At 36.8% G+C, this 16,498-nt stretch overlaps 1 protein-coding gene across 25 annotated transcripts in view; it reads left to right on the top strand.

Annotated features, from left to right (window-relative positions):
* Nucleotides 1-16,498, top strand: part of LOC138755198 (CLIP-associating protein 2-like) — a 378,019-nt gene that overhangs the window by 236,587 nt on the left and 124,934 nt on the right. For 15 of the 25 annotated variants that reach the window (XM_069920727.1, XM_069920718.1, XM_069920728.1 and 12 more), the window contains 3 exons: nucleotides 3,135-3,242; nucleotides 8,058-8,120; nucleotides 12,778-12,890. In XM_069920727.1, the coding sequence (XP_069776828.1) occupies nucleotides 3,135-3,242; nucleotides 8,058-8,120; nucleotides 12,778-12,890 (284 nt within the window). The remainder of the gene's footprint in view (nucleotides 1-3,134; nucleotides 3,243-8,057; nucleotides 8,121-12,777; nucleotides 12,891-16,498) is intronic. The other 10 variants (XM_069920717.1, XM_069920715.1, XM_069920712.1 and 7 more) reach the window with 5 other exon arrangements.

The following is a 16,498-nucleotide window of genomic DNA, read 5'->3' as shown; positions in this document are numbered from 1 at the left end:
TGAAAAGTTAGGCAATTTTTCAAGTGTTTATATTTTATTCAATTATTGCTTGATTCTATATTATTTTTATTCAGAATTATGACAGATTTAAGGGGTTTGAAATTGGATAAATTTCAAATTGCTTTTATTCGTTTAACTTTAGCTGTTGCGAGAAAATGTATTGCAGTAACATGGAAAGATGATGTAGAGATTAGTATTCAAAGGTGGCAAAATGAGTTGAAATCTTGTATCTATTCAGAAAAAATAACATGTAGATTACATAATAATTATTCCTTTTTTATTAAATGTGGGATCCATATTTAAAATATATGGGTCTTAGTATATGTTAATTAAGATATTTTAATTTTTATATATGTTATACTGCCGTATTTTAGTCTTTGTATAAAGCTCCAGTAATTTGTAGAAATAGGGGTAGTTTGGGTTTTTTTTTTAGGGGGGGTTGTGGGATGGGGGTTGGTTATTAATTTACTAATTTAAGATTATTTATCTTACTAATGTATTTTTGTAACAAGGGGGTTTTTATGTTCTTGTTTGATTGTATTATCCTTTTTTTAAATTATTATAAATAAAGTTTTTTTTTAAAGTTAATAAATTCCTTACAAATCAAACAAATTGCATTTCTCTTTGCAATCTGTGATAAAGTATTCATTTTCCCACTGCACTCCCTTATTATTTTCTTTATTTTTGGTTCTGCCATGTTTAATCAACTGATGTAAAAAAAATATTTAACTGAGGTAAGCATTTTCATCAATGAGTAATATTGCAGCGGTGGGTCTGGTCACTGCTTAAAATGGCAGTAACAACTGTGTTGAAACTAAAAAGTGCAATTAATTGTTGGAGACTAGGTTCTCATTGACTATTTTCCATTTCATTTTTAAAATTCACCCTGGGCCATTTAAAAATGGGCATTGGGCCGCAGTTCGCCTGGTAGCTGTAGTTTGGCCACCTCTGGTCTATAGCAATTGAAGAAGGTGATTCATCACCACCTTCTGGAGGGTCATTAGAGATGGGGAATAAATCTTGCCAGCAGCCCAATTGCCAAATGTGATCAAAATAATCGGTGTAGGTGGTCAACCATAACTGATGCTATCTGAATTGACTGAATGCTTTTTGTTGCAAATTATGTCCAATAATTAAGTATGATATGCCAATGTCATATTATTGCATTTTGAACTTTTACTGGGAATACCAAACATGTGGATTTTTGACACTTCGTGGAAGAAATTGTCAAATTATGGCAGTCATTGATTTCAAATGGTTAAAAAAATTAGTTTCAAAATTTACCAGACTGTTGCAACAGTCATAATTGCAATGTATTTTTCACACTCTTTACCATCATTATTTTCATCATTCCTGTTTCATTCTATAAAAATACTGTTTTAATTATGCACTTTTAATATGGGTAAAATCATTTATTTATGTATTTATCACATTTGCAGTTTGAGAACTCTGTCTTGCACACATCATTAGAACTCTTTGAAAGTTCAAATTGAGAGAGAGATACCTCCAATGACAAGGAGGATTTTTTTTTGAGTATGTGATACAATCTGCTAAATTTGAGATTTGTTTAGGGTAATCTCACTGCTGGATTTCAAACATAAAGATTATATAGTTTAGTTTTCATCTGTCTAATAATGTTTTAGAACAGCTTTTTGATGTAACTTAAATGATATTGCTGAATTTTCAGAGCTAAACATTGTCATTTGCTGCATTTTAAGTTGCACAGGTTGATTACATTTTATCATTGTTCCAAAAAATAGTTTAGTTTGGCCTTTTGCTGTGACAAACCAAATATTTCTGCATTTTACCAACATTTGTGAAATGTAAAACTGCAGACACACTTTGGGAAAATATTATTGAGGATCTTCCTCAGTTCTTTTTGTGTACAACATCCTAATTTTGTTACAATATTGCAAGTTATTATTTCATAAAGTGAAAAATTTCAGCACGTATTTGTTTGTTTCCATACAAATGCATACCAATTTTCTTCTCCAAAAGAGACTAACTTACTTATTCCTTGTTCCAACTGATGGAAAATCTGTTTCAGTATGCAATCTTTTAAATAAATTCACTGATGAGACTAATTTGGCTATTACTGTCAAGTCAGTCATGGTCAACAATTCAGAGATGCAAACAATAGCAGTTTATATACAGTAATTTCAATGTATGCAAATTAATAATACAATAAACAGAGTAGATTTAATAGCAGTCTGATTGTATCTAAATTACTGCTAAAACTGTAAAGGAAGATCTCTGAAAACAAACAGAAATCTATTGCATTAAATGGTTTTGTGTTCATTTTTCCACAAGTGTTTACTGCTTGATGAATCTGAAATAATTTATAAGCAACAACTACAGTACTACAAATTATTTTTCTATTGACATTAATCTTGATGGCAATCACTGAACATCTTGAGAGGATAAATTCAGCCAATTAATAGGCTTTTAATATAAATAAACTTTAATGTTTTATTTATTGGAGCCATAGGATGTTAGCAATTGGAAGATGATCAAAATCCCTGCTAATTTTTTTTAATCAAAAATGCTTTGTGTTCTAGCTGTGAGCAGGTATACTGGAAGGAAGGATAATGTTGTTTTATTTCTTTTTGATTTTCATATCTGTGTATACAATACCATGTTGTTAAATAATTTTAAATTATTTAAATTAACAGCATAGCACGAGTCCGTGTCGCCCAATTTACACCCCATCAACCTACACCCCCAGTACCTTTTGAAGTATCGGTGAGATGCCGACAAGGGGAGAGCGTACAAACTCCTTACTGACGCTGCTGGATTTGAACCCCAGTCCAAATCATTGACGCTGTTCAGGCATTGCGCTAACCTCATTGCTAACTGTGCCCCCCTTTCAAAGGCATTTCTGATTTTTCGCCACATGTTAGTTACTCTCTGGATTTTTTTTTCATTGTACAAAATAGAATGTAAATTAACTGATAATATTCCTAGCTGAAAGGAAGAGAAGGTGATAGCAGAGGGGGGAAATGTCTCAATCAGCATTTGAAATCTTGAGTTTAAAACTTTGACAGTGGATACTGACAATGGTTACAAGAAGAATATGTCAGCATCTCTACTTTTTAGTAATTGTGCTGCTCTATACCCATCCTGATTCCTGCAAGTTCGGGGCAGCCGTATTCCTCGACCTAGCGTAAGTCAGGGCTGCAGCAGGGACGCCAGCCGGGAAAGCAGCAGAGATACCAGTCCTGTTCGAGCATTTACTCCACTTGGTAAGTAGAAGTCCTCACTTCATGCATGGCTACCCATTTCTCTTTCATTGCCATCCAGCTAGTAGTTCTATATGGCTGCCTTGTCCTATCCATTTGATATACAAAGTAGAGCAATTCTTTATGTTCATTTTCAATAATTCATGTACTATCGAGCATCTTGACTATTTTGTGGCTATGCATTAAGATAGTTTAATTGCATTGCTCTGTGCTTTGTTGAATTCAGTATCTGCTTGGAAATTGCAAGTTAAATAATTTCCAGCCAAGTGTTCTTCATTGATTATATATTGCATTTGACAGAAAGCTGACAGCTTGAAAAACTGACCAAATTAATTCAACAATTGATCTTCACAATTTGAAAGATATGGGGTAGAAATTTTCAGTGCTGCCATGAAGCAGGAAGTGAACAGACTTTCAAAAGGAAACACTTGGCACATTCATAGTAATATTTCTGTCATTAAAATATGATACTGGCATGGAAATAGTGAAAGTTTATATATTTACAAGGATTTTTTAATCCATTGAATATGTTGAACAAGGAAACTACCATGGTTTTCTTTACAGTTTTTTTTAAAATAGGAACACTGAATTTTTCATGTTATAGAAGTCCTTATAATATCTCATTTTATTTTTTTACAGTTCATGTAGAAAAGAACTCTATTGTTGGTATTTATTGTTTCTCAAGAAGAAGAGTGAATCATCAGAAACATTTCCTGATGAATATATTTGCATTTCTCAGTCACCCATTATATTTAGAATTGTCTGTCAATTTTATGGCGTGGTTGGAATCGATCATTACAAAATGGATTGATTTACTACAAAAAGGGGGTATTTTTGCTCAGCATGGTCATGTGCCACAAGTTCAAAATTACAGTTTTGAACTTTCCCATGGTTTTCCCAATATATTTTGCATGAGCTTTTGCAAACTCATTCAGTTATTGGAAGTTAGGGAACTAAGCAGTGTGACATTGTTTAGAAGGATTGAGGGCCTCTTTGAATGAAACAAGCTGCTATGTACCACCTTAACAAATCAAATTGGCTGAATGATTCAAGCTGAACAGAGTATGATATAAATGATGAGTTTCTATGTAATCGATACACAACTTGCTGGAGGAATTCAAGCAGAATCCATAGAAAGAAATTGTCAATGTTCCAAGCCGGAACTCTTCATTGGGAAGGATCCAAGGTACTTAAAGCTCCATTGACTGCTGCTGAGGATCTGAGGTACTTGCGCTCCATTAACTGCTACTATGGATTTGAAGTTTTCCGGAAATTTAGGTTTGGAAAGAAAAATAGAGAGGAAAGAAAATGATAATGAAGAGAGTTCATTCAAAAAAAATTTGACGTGAATGGCATCACCATTTACTTTTACAAATTCTGGACCAAATTATTCAGTTGTCATTTTATCGTCCTCCTTTTGAAATTGTTTCAAGTCCCATCTTCATTTATATCGTTTCTATTGATTCATGATTATTTCACCATTCTTCAGCTGATTTTTTTATTTCATGGAGCTGAAAATGATTTTGTGGTTTTATTGTATATTATCGCATGCCTTCCATAAGGCAGCTTTCTACTTTATTATTTAATAATTCATTGAGTATTTAAACAAAATAGTACCACTGTTTCAGTTGATAGGTTATATGGTTAAATAACTTGCATGTTCGTGATTGCTTGAGGAACACTTGAAAAAGATCGGGATTTAGATTCATGATTATTTTGTATAGTTTGCAGTTGATGTGGGAAACCTCCAGAATTTGAATTTTGATTCATTTGGTCTTGTATGAAACTGAAAGAATTTTTTTAATTCATGGTCGTTTTACAAGTGTTTGCACATTTTAAGTATGCTTTTCTTGATTTGGCTAGTAAGTTATACTGCAATAGTTTTTTTTGCTAAATAGATTGATTTTAAAAAAAAATCAGGATAACCATTTTATTTATTCATGATTTATTTTACAAAGCATTTCCAAACTTAACAAAGCTTGTAATTACCTTGCAAAAATATGCTGTGATTTGAAGACCAAATGAGATACTATTGTCAAAGGACATTGAAGCAATTATTTCTTCTAACATGTTGCTGGACATAGAATCGTGCTGTTGATTTAATCTTTTCACTTTGCACAAATTATTGAATGTTCAATTTACAAAATTTTGTATCTTTGCTTTAGATTTAAATCAGACCATTTTTTTTAAAGCAAGCTAATTCTGAAAATGACCAGATACTTTATGGATTGCACAAATTATGGCATCCTAAAACAGTTCAAATTAATTCTGAAGCAGATAGGGGAAGACAAACAAATTATTTTCTGTTCTAATTCAATGATTACAAATAAGATATATAATATCTTAATTATCTTAATTCACAAATGAATAAATGAGACAGTAGTCAACTTGCAATGCAGGCAAGTGAAAGGTGTTGCATGTTTGTTTGTCAAACCAGGGCAGGATTTGTGCTATAAATGGTTGGGCCGTGGAGGGTATTGTAAAACAGTAAGACCTAGCCGTTGTTGTGTGGAAAGGGAACAGTTCTGTGAGTTCAAAGAGCAACAAGTCTGGACACAGGCTTGACATAGGAAGAATCTTTATTAAAACAGATATAAGGAGATTGCAATAGGGATAACACACACACACACACAGTCGATCACAAAACATAATCAGTTACATTGGACTTAATACTAACAATACTAGCAACTGCTTACACTCAAACAAATTCAGTATGATCAGTCACATCAGACTTAACACACCTGATTGTTGTAACTGCTTACAGTCATGCAAACACAATACAATCCAGTCACATTGGATCCAATACTACCGATACTAGCAACTGTGTACAGACTTATAACAACCAAAGCAGCACAGTTGGCGAAGCGATTTTAGCACAATGCCTTTACAGAGCCAGAGATTGGCACCATGGTTTGAATCCTGCGCTGTCTGTAAGGAGTTTGTACATTCTCCCCTTGTCTGCATGGGTTTTCCCCAGGGACTATGATAGGTTAATTGGGTAGCACGGACTCGTGGGCCAAAATGGCTTGTTACTGTGCTGTATGTCTAAATTTTAAATTTAAGGGTTACAATTCGCTTCCTGCCATTCCTTGTCTAACATGGGCATTGTTCCAATGCTATCTAACAGCCCCGATCCCTGTGTAGTGCACACCATACCAACAACTCCTCCATTGTTGTCCACAGTTCATACCTGGAGTTGGAGCACAGTTTGTCACAGGACCAATGAGGAAAAGTGAAAGAGCTACTGGATGTGGTGAACATAATAGTACAGTAAGCTGGAAGGTCTGGCCCAGTTAATTGCTGGGTGATTAAAAGGAGCAGTGGTCAGGTGTGCACTAATGAGTGGGTAGAGTCCAACCTTGATTGGCAGGTGATGCGACTTCCGACTAGGTTCCAGATGGAGAGGTCACATGACTCTCCATAATAGACATTCCCATCAGGTTCTAGACTGAGAGTTCCCATGGCCCTCCACAATCCACACTCCCACCAGGTTACATTAGAGGGGTCACATAACTTTCCACAATCCACACCACAGCAGTATAAGAAAAAAAATTCTTGAAATTGCCAAGACTGGTACACAGGATGATGAAGAAATCCTTTGACCCACTTGCCTTCATCAGTCAGGACTTTGTGTGCAGGAGTTGGGATGTCACATTGAAATTATACAAGACATAAGTCAGGAATACTGTGTGCAGTTCTGGTTGCTTTGCTTTTGGAAGGATGTCATTAAACAGGAAGAGGCATTAAAAAGAAGATTCATGAAAATGTTTCTGGAACTGGAGGGCTTGATTTATAAGAAGAGTCTGGATGTGCAAGGATTTTTCATTCCAAAGGAGGCTGAGGGGGTGAACTTAAGAATTTAAAGTTGTACAAAATTATCAGGGGCATAGATAAGGTGAACAGTCACAGTCTGTTCCCCAGAAGTGAGTCTAAAGCTGGAGTGCATAGGTGTAAAGTGAGGGGGAAGATTTAAATGAGTCCAGAGGATGGTGGATATATAGAATGAACTGCCAAAGTGGAGGTGGGAACAATTACAGAATGTAAAACCCTTTGGACAGGAACATGGATAGAAAGGTTTTGGAGGGAAATGGGCTATAGCAGACAAATGGGACCTTCTAAGATGGGCAATTTGGTCAGCATGGACAAGTTGAGCCAAAAGACCCATTTCCATACTGTATTGCTTCAAAGTCTATGGTTTTGTGGTTGAAGATAGTGAAATTTACAATGTTAACAGCTCTACAGGAGTTTTTCCATTGTTAATTAACGTGTATCTGCCTGACTTTGTATTGAGCAAAAATACTTTCTTTTTAAAGATTTCCTGTTCACTCTGAAGACTTTAATCATACCTTGTGATTTAATTACCTAACCCAAGTCACCCTGAAAGTGTATGAGCCACATAGGTTGGCATAGTTTAATTCAAACTTGCTCTTGCTGTTTGTCATATGGATGATATTAGAGGAGGAATTATTTGTTGCAACCAAGCGAAAACTGGCTTATTCTATTCAGGAAATGCCACAAATGATTTGGAGGTTATTACATTGCTCCAAATAATCTCACAGGATAAACCTGCTTTCTGTTAAGTGGCAAGTAGCAATTGGGCAACAGAGGGGAAACTCAGTTCATTTTTGAGTGCTTCTGAACTTTCAAGTGAACAAAGCAGTGTCATAGCAGGCAGCTTGTTTAATTTTAGAATAAAGGTTAGCATAATTTTGACTTTGAAAATCTGAATGGTGAAAACTTTACCTATAAAATCATGTTTAACTGTATTCAGGGGCTGCCAATCTAATAGACAAGATTTATGTCATCCTATACTTACAGCTTCCAGACATCACTCCAGATCAACTGGTGCTCTCTACAGCTCAGATACATACTCAACTTCAGGTGAAAAGGCGATACACAGCATGTTCATGTCTGTAAAATGCAAACATTTTAATTTGACTACTTGGTTGGCATGTCCCTAAAATTATCATCTTTATTTTCTCATCAAAGTAGTTGGTTGTATCATTAAAAATTGCACTTTGGTTGCAGAATTATTTAGTTTTGCACATTGCTACTGAAATGTACATATCTATCACCTTACAAAATTATTTAATTTGACCTCCAGTATGCTTTTTTTCCCTCCTTTGATTTTTACACAATGTTACACTATAAATATTAGATATTATAACTAAAGGGCTGTTCTTTCACATAACAAATTTAATCAACCATCCAGATGCAATTCAAATTTGGCTTATGCTTTTACTGATTGGAGTTTCTAGACCTTCCCCAAAGTATGTTATGCCTCAATTGCCATGTATTGTAAAGTATGCCAATACCATTTTAATAGACTGCCTGGAACCATCTCTTCCAGACTAAACTAAGTGATCACACAACCAACAGTCTGAACTGAGCTCTGTAGAATTGCATGTCCAACTGTGAATGGTGATGGACAACTAAAGAGCTGGGAAGGATAGTGTGGGAAGGGCTCCAAGAATATTGCCATGCATGGAGGAACTATGCATGTTAGAACAAATATTAAGGCTGAAGCACTCATAACACAACTTCAGCCAGGGTACCAACTGGATGATCTATTTCAGCTTCTTTTTCTTAGCCTATTATCACACAAAATAGTCTTTAGCCAATTTGATTTACTCCCAAGTGATTATGAAGAAGGAGCTGAGTGTGCTGGATACAGCAAAGGCTATGGGACCAGAGAGGATGAGCTGCAGCACTGAAGATGATGTCTGGGACCAATTACCCCTGCAGCCAGTTGTGTTTCAGTGTTGCTACAACACTAATCTTGATCCAGTCTTGCAGAAAATTCACAAAAAGGACATGTCAAATCTAGCTGATTAATGTCCTCATCCACCCACTTTTAATGATCGATATGTAGTGGAAAGGCTTAACAACAGTGCTCACTTTCAAATCTGCCAAAACCACACTGACTTTAATTCAATTGTGACAAGCCGAAGACAAAAATGCTTAATTCCACAGAAATTGAGAGTGACTGCCTTTGACATCAATCTCCAATTTGAGGAAATATGGGAATAATAAACTCTGGTCAAACAACTCTGGTTATCGCTTAGCTCATGCAAAAGAAGTTGGTTTTTGATAGTGGAGATTAGTCACTTCACCCATTCCTCAGTGCAGAAATTCTTCCAAACAATGTCTTAGGCTCAACTGCTTCATCAGTGATCATCTTTACACGATAAAACCAAAAGGTTTCCACCTTAAAATCAAAAGTAAATCACATTTGCAATTGATGATGACACATTTCTCAATTTCATTCACAATCTCTCAGTAAACCAAATATATGCCTTCATTTAGCAAAAGTTGCATAATGTTCAAACATGAGCTGATGTCGCATGTGATATTTGTGACACTAAAATTCAAGGGGACAAATGCGAGTCAACTTTCTTGTTGGGTATAAGCCCGCCCTCTGCTGGACATCATGACACCCACGTCATGATGTCACCCTTCCATATATATAAAACCCTGTGTGTCATTAGCCAGGTTAGTCAAATAGAAGGAAAGGATGAGAAAGCATCATGTCTCCGAGACTTAATTGTGTGAGTGCATACACAACATATTTGACTCTGACATTCAGGACATTACCATTGCTGAATTCCCCTCTCTTGAAATCCTGGGAGTTTTCTTTGACCAGAAATGGAACTGAATAGTCTACATGGACGCTGTTGCTTCTGCAACAAATAATTTATATCTTCACAAATCATTTCCATTACAGCACATTGGAGGCATTATTTTATGGTTCTCGGTAGCCTGAATGTGTGCATCTCCTGCATTGTTTAAAATAAATCAGTACCAGGAAAAACCAGCCTCTTGATTGGTGTCCCATCCATCAAAACATTTGCTGCCCACATCTCTGGTGCACCTTGTATGCAATGTCACCCATCCACAAACTGAACAAAACAAGATAATTATGATATCCCATAGTACCCTCAAAATTGGTGATTTCTGCATGAGAAGGACAGGGCCAGCAGATGCACATGCAAACTACCTTTCTCATTCTCCTGCCTGAAAAATATATTGTTATTACTTCATTAAAAGGACTCAATTCCTGGAGCTCCTTACCCAAAGCATTCATACTTTTCTCCAGACATGCTGCAGCAATTCATATGAGTTAAATAATATGAATATATCCATTTGGTCTATTTTTCATCACCCTCAGCACTTGATTTGGCAAAACACTTGATCACATCAACCCTGTAATCTTGAAAATCTTGATGTTTTGCCCTAAAATTGAGAGAGGTACATCTTAATAATGGCATGGTCATACTGAACTATGGTTTCTATTATCCCTGGGAATGAATTGCACACAAGTTTGTATGATTCTGGGAATGCTTGACATTGCTTCTGGACTCCATGAAGCCATATGACATCTTTTTAAACATGAGCAAGAAATCTTCCTACTGATTACTACCTACCACCCTCCTGAAGCTGATAATCAATGCTTCCTCATGTTGATTATCACTTAGAAGAATCAATGGCAATACCAACTAAAAGCAAAGTATGTGGTCCACTGGTACTGATTTGTCCTGCTGAGTGGTGCCAAGCATGGATGCCAAATTGGGCCTGCATCGGTGAGAGAGCAAACACGAGGGATAAACCCACTTCACTTCATCCTTTGCAACATTTCTGTTGTGGATTCAATCAACTGTAGAACTAATTGTTCGACAACTGTGTTCAGATGAAATTGCATTTTTTGCGCTGAGATACACTACATAATTTTGTGTGGAACTAAACAATGAAAAAAGATAAAGGACATGTCTAGCAGCTGAGAACTCAACATTTACAAAGTGATGCCTTCAGAAGCAAAATTTTATTTCATCACAGCATGCAAATGATCCTAGCCTTGAGAGAGGGTGAAGCTACATATGTTGAGTTATGACATATGAACATAATAAGTTGAAATTTTGTGAATCTACAGCACAGGATTAAATCCATAAAAAAAACAAACGAATCACAATGTAGTTTCAGATCAAAGTTCTGGAGTCCTACCACATTTGTTTCTGATCAGGAGTAGGGGCTCAAGATGCCAAAAGCCAATACAAGCACAGAGCATTTGCTGCATGAACCATGTAAGGTCTATTTTAGGTTCCACCCAAGATTTCCAACATTTCAGTTTTCAGCTAATTTGATTTATTCCACAAGAAAGCTACTTATTGCGCAGGTTGCAGTGGCTTTTTCAACAAGTCCCACATTATTCCAGCTGTATTACTGACTGTTTTTTGAAGACTCATTTGATAAAATATGCCTTCAGAGGTCTCCAGCAAAATGAAGAACTACGGTAATTCAGAGAAGAGAGACATTATGCAAGTTGGAATCAATCCTCATCTCAGGCAGCCCCATGGGGTTTAGGGTAACTTGCTTTCCAATAATTAAAGATAGTAGCATGTTTCTTTTATGCAGAATGGCCACTGACCACCAGTTACCACATGGTTTTAACCAGAGTATGATCTTCGTTTCATAACAACAAGATCCAAAGCTTTGTGGAATAGATAATAAAAATGCAACTACTGTGATCAAAATCAATCTCCACAAGGACAAAGAATCATGATTGTAACCCAAGACATGGTTACAGGAGTTGTTAAGGCAAGTGTTCTGGGCCAACTGTCCATAGGATGTAGGTGGAGAAGTTTGCTTGTGGCAAGACGATTTATTCCTTGGATCATGAATGCATCCATGCTTACAGTCAGATAAAATCCCAACATCTACAGACCCTTTGCTTTTTTTAGTGACCTTTCCATATGGAATATATCTGATCTGGAATTTCTTAACTCAGTGGTTCTCAACCTTTTTCTTTCCACTTACATGCCACTTTAAGTAATCCCTATGACATAAGTGCTCTGTGATTAGTAAGGGATTGCTTAAAGTGGTCTGTAAGTGGGAGGGGAAGGTTGAGAATCACTGCTCTAGACCCAATTGTTACTGAAATATTTTGCTTGAGAAAAATTGTCATTGGCCCATTTCCTTTGGAGTTATGAAACCATTCACATAATGAGTCAATTAGGTACAATTAAAACAGTGGTTTTCAAACCTTTTTCTTTCCACCCACATATCACCTTAAGCAATCCCTTTCTAATCACAGAGCACTTATGGCATAGGGAATACTTAAAGAGGTATGACTGGAAAGAAAAAGGTTGAGAATCACTGCTCTAACAGCTTGTAATTCATTGAACAGAGATGACATGCAGCATATCTGATGGCTCTTTTCATTTGCAACAGATATTAGTGAGTCCGTCATAGAACATCGTTCTCCATTTCCATTAACTGCATTATTTTAAGGGAAAAAAACACTGCATGTTAAAATTGCAATAAGTCAAAACCTTTCAATTGTTTTCTGTTTACTATCTTTGAGCTTTTTGAAACAGTCACAGCGTGTTATACATGTGGCCATTTGTTTTATTTCATTGTTTTTTTCCTTGAAAAATCTGAATTGATATCCCATTTCATTTTTTTTTACTCCTGAAGAATGAAGGACATGTTAAACTTGTGTATGAGCGCTTCAATTTGCTTTTCTTTCTTGCTAATTAAACAGCAGGGTCTGATCGCTATGGGTTTAATCAGACAAGTAAATTGTCTGCATCAGTGAGTGCCATGCGAGTTCTCAATACAGGATCTGATGTAGAGGAAGCTGTTGCAGATGCTTTGGTATGTATTGCTAATTTATGTGGTCAGTTGTTTCCCATTCATCATCTCAATTCAGATGAGCATCAATACAAAATATCAGTATCATGAAATATTTTTCACACACCACAGGATACTCAGTTTTCTGTATTGGGGGATGGAGATAGAAGAACTTTTTAAACGTGGTGTTATTACTCAGTTTTTTCAGAGCTGTTTATTATCTTTAATTTATGATTGGTGTATTTTCTTCCCATTGGCCAAAGCTTGCAAGATTTGAGCTTCACTTGAAGATTTTTGAGAATCTGGCAAATTTGGAAGAATCAACTATCCTTCATGGTTGCTTTTTGCTCATTATTAACATATGTCTCTACTTGTGCAAAATGTTTAGCGCAGGTGGGGCTGTTGTCCAGAGCAGCCACTTTCAACCTTTTTTCCACTTTGGTCCCTTTAGAACTCTGTTCAAAGTTAATGCCCCCCCGCCCCCCCCCCCCGCCTTCCCTGTGAAGCAGCGGTTTTGATTTCTTCAGTTCTTCTCTCCTACCATCTACATCAAAAAATCTTTTTAAAAATATTGATGTTACCTGAGATGAAAAGTAAACAAGGCTTTTATTTAATGTGCTCAGGCCCACAGCAGGGTGGGTGGGTGGAGATGGGGTAATTGGGAAGAATGGGAGGGCATAGGGCCCCTGTTGAGAACAGCTGGCCAAGAGTACCAGAGACCTGGGTTCAACTCTGTGTTGAGATTACATTTTTTCCCTGTTGCCATGTGGGTTTCCTCCACTGTTCCATTTTCCAACATCAGGTTAAGCATGGACATTTGGATGGGATGAAGGGTCTGTTCCTGTGCTGTATTTTTCTGTGATTCTATTACTTTATGATATATTTTTTAACAGCTGTGATTAAAACAATGTAACAATTGATAAAGATTGTGTTCTTTCATGTTTGAACATAATTTGCTGCCATTGTTATCTGCTGTCCCACAACAAAAGCTTGCCATTTGTCTCCCAGACCGCAGGACTCTTTTTTCCAGAAAAGATGAAAATAGCTCAAGTTTCTCTAGCAAGTTCATAACTTTAAATCATGTAAAGAATGTTAGTGCCATTGGCAAGACAAGCAGTAAGTGTCCATGTGTGATTGCCTTAGAGGAGGCAATCCCACTTTAGAATGCAGTCTGTGTGGTCTATTTCTGTGTTTGGACCCCATAACAGAGAAAGAATAGTGATCTTTTAAAGAACAGATCATCTGTGAGCATAAAAGTTCCATGCAACAGATGTGATTATCCATTTTGTTGAAAGGGGTGCAACTTTTAGGAGCTGAGCTCCAATTTACCTCTTGGATTAACTGCAATGCATTTTGTAGTCAAAATGCACTGCTGCCATATGGTTCCATTAATGGAGGAATAAAATATTTTAAGTAGGGATTGGAGTGTTAATCAAATAGGCTGATTTATCCTGGATTGAATCAAGGTTTTCAAAGTGTTTTTGGTACTTAGTTATCCATTTCTAAGGAGAGTATTTCATTGCACTCCTGATATATACTAAAAAAATGTTTAAAACTATTTGGAGAATCAGGAGACATGTTATTGTATTCATGGTATTTAGGCAGATTCAATTATAGTCTGGTAGCTCCCATATAGACACAGTAAATGCTGGAATTGCTTAGCAAGATGGGCAGCAAGAAAGGAAAAATAAGCAATGTTAATATTTCAGCTCAAAGACCCTTTATGAAAAGAATTATTTACCATAACGAGTTGCAAGGGTGGCATGTTTTTCCATACAAGGAGAGATAAAGTAAACTAAGTTTCACTTCTTAACATTGAAAAGAATGAGAGATGATCTCATTGCAATGTAACAAAATTCTTTTTTTTTAATTTTTTTATTTTTCACACTATAAACCATATTGACCAAGATACATACAGACATTTTTTCTCTTGAATATATAGTCATTTTCTCCCCCTTTTCCCCCCTCCCTTCCCTCCCTCCCTCACCCCCTTTCCCATTTATTTGAAGTTCAATCTATAAGATACATTAAACCCGTTAAACAATGTTGTCACTTAATAAAAATGCAATATAACAAAATTCTTAAGGGCTCAACAGGGTGGGTCTTTCCCCTGACAAAGGAGTCAAGAACCAGGTATCACAGAGAGGAGTTACAGAGTTAGAATAAGGGGTAGTCCATTTAAGACTGAGAAAGAGAATTTGTTTGGAATTCTCTTACCCAGTGGTTTTCAAATTGGCCCCTCCCCCCCCAAAATTCACATTCCATCTTAAATAATCCCTATGTCATATGTGCTCTGTGATTAGTAGGGGATTACTTAAAGTGGTATGTGAGTGAGAAGGGAAGGTTGAGAACCACTGCTCTAGACCCAATTGTTACTGAAATATTTTGCTTGAAAAGAATTGTCATTGGCCCATTTGCTTTGGAGTTACAAAACCGTGCACATGACAAGTTAATTAAGTACGATTAAAACAGTAGTTTTCAAACTTTTTCTTTCCACTCACATACCACCTTCAGCAATCCCTTACTAATCACAGAGCATTTATGACATAGGGATTGGTTCAGGTGGAATGTGAGTTTAGGGGAGCAGTTTGAAAACCACTACTCTTACCCAAAGTTTGTGGAGACCAGTCACTGAATTGATTGAAACACAGAAATGCTGGAGGAACTCAGCAGGTCTCACAGCATTCATTGGAGGTTTTGGGCTTGAGCCCTTCTTCAAGGTGTGAACAAAAGCAAGCACTGCCTGAATAAAAGAAATGGCAAGGGGAAAAGTACAGATCTAAAATGGAAGGTGACAATTGAAAGGGGCAGGGTTGCTCTATGAATGCAAAGCTGGGGTAAAGGAGAGAGAGGGAAAAGGGAAGACCAAGAGGCAGAGCTAGAGGAAAGGAGACAGAAGGAGAGGGTGTGGGCTGTTGATTAAGAGAAATTGGACTAGTTAATGATAATGCCATCTGGTTGGAGGGTGCCTAGATATAATAAGAGGTGTTGTTAAGGGCCCCCACATAGTCCTTATAAGTGAAACAGCACTTCACATGAATCAGCAGGGGTCATCTTCTGCATTCATTGTTCTTGTTGTGGATTTCTCTACATCAGATAGGCTGGTCGCAGACTGGGAGATCACTTAATTGCACACCTCAGTTCTGTCTGCCACAATAGTGGAGATCTCCCAGTGGCCACCCATTTCATTACCCCAATCATTCCCTTCTTGACATGTCTGTCCATGGTCTCATGCACTACCAGACTGAGACCACTTGCAAATTGGAGGAATAACACCTCGTATTCCACCTGGGCACCCTCCAACCGGATGGCATTAACATTGACTTGTCCACTTTCCGTTAACCAACCACCACACCACCCCCCATGTCTCCTTTCCTATTGCTCTTACCTCCCTATTGTTTACCAAAAAAATTCAATATTAAAAGAATCCAGCAATTTGGGGATAGATGATTCGGGGATAGTGCAGGAAAATTGTGTTGAGATAGAAGGTGGGTATGATTTGATGAATAGTGAAGCAAGTTCGAACTGCCAAATTGCTTGCCCCTGTAACTATTTCAAATGTTCACTGATCATTTGACAATATTTAATTCCATTGATGAATTGACCAAATGAAGTGCTCCAGGCTTGCTTAA

The sequence above is a fragment of the Narcine bancroftii genome, chromosome 2, assembly GCF_036971445.1.
Source record: "Narcine bancroftii isolate sNarBan1 chromosome 2, sNarBan1.hap1, whole genome shotgun sequence".
Lineage (NCBI taxonomy): Eukaryota > Metazoa > Chordata > Chondrichthyes > Torpediniformes > Narcinidae > Narcine > Narcine bancroftii.
The sequence above is the reverse complement of the archived record's forward strand: the minus strand, read 5'-3'. Positions and strand labels throughout refer to the sequence as shown.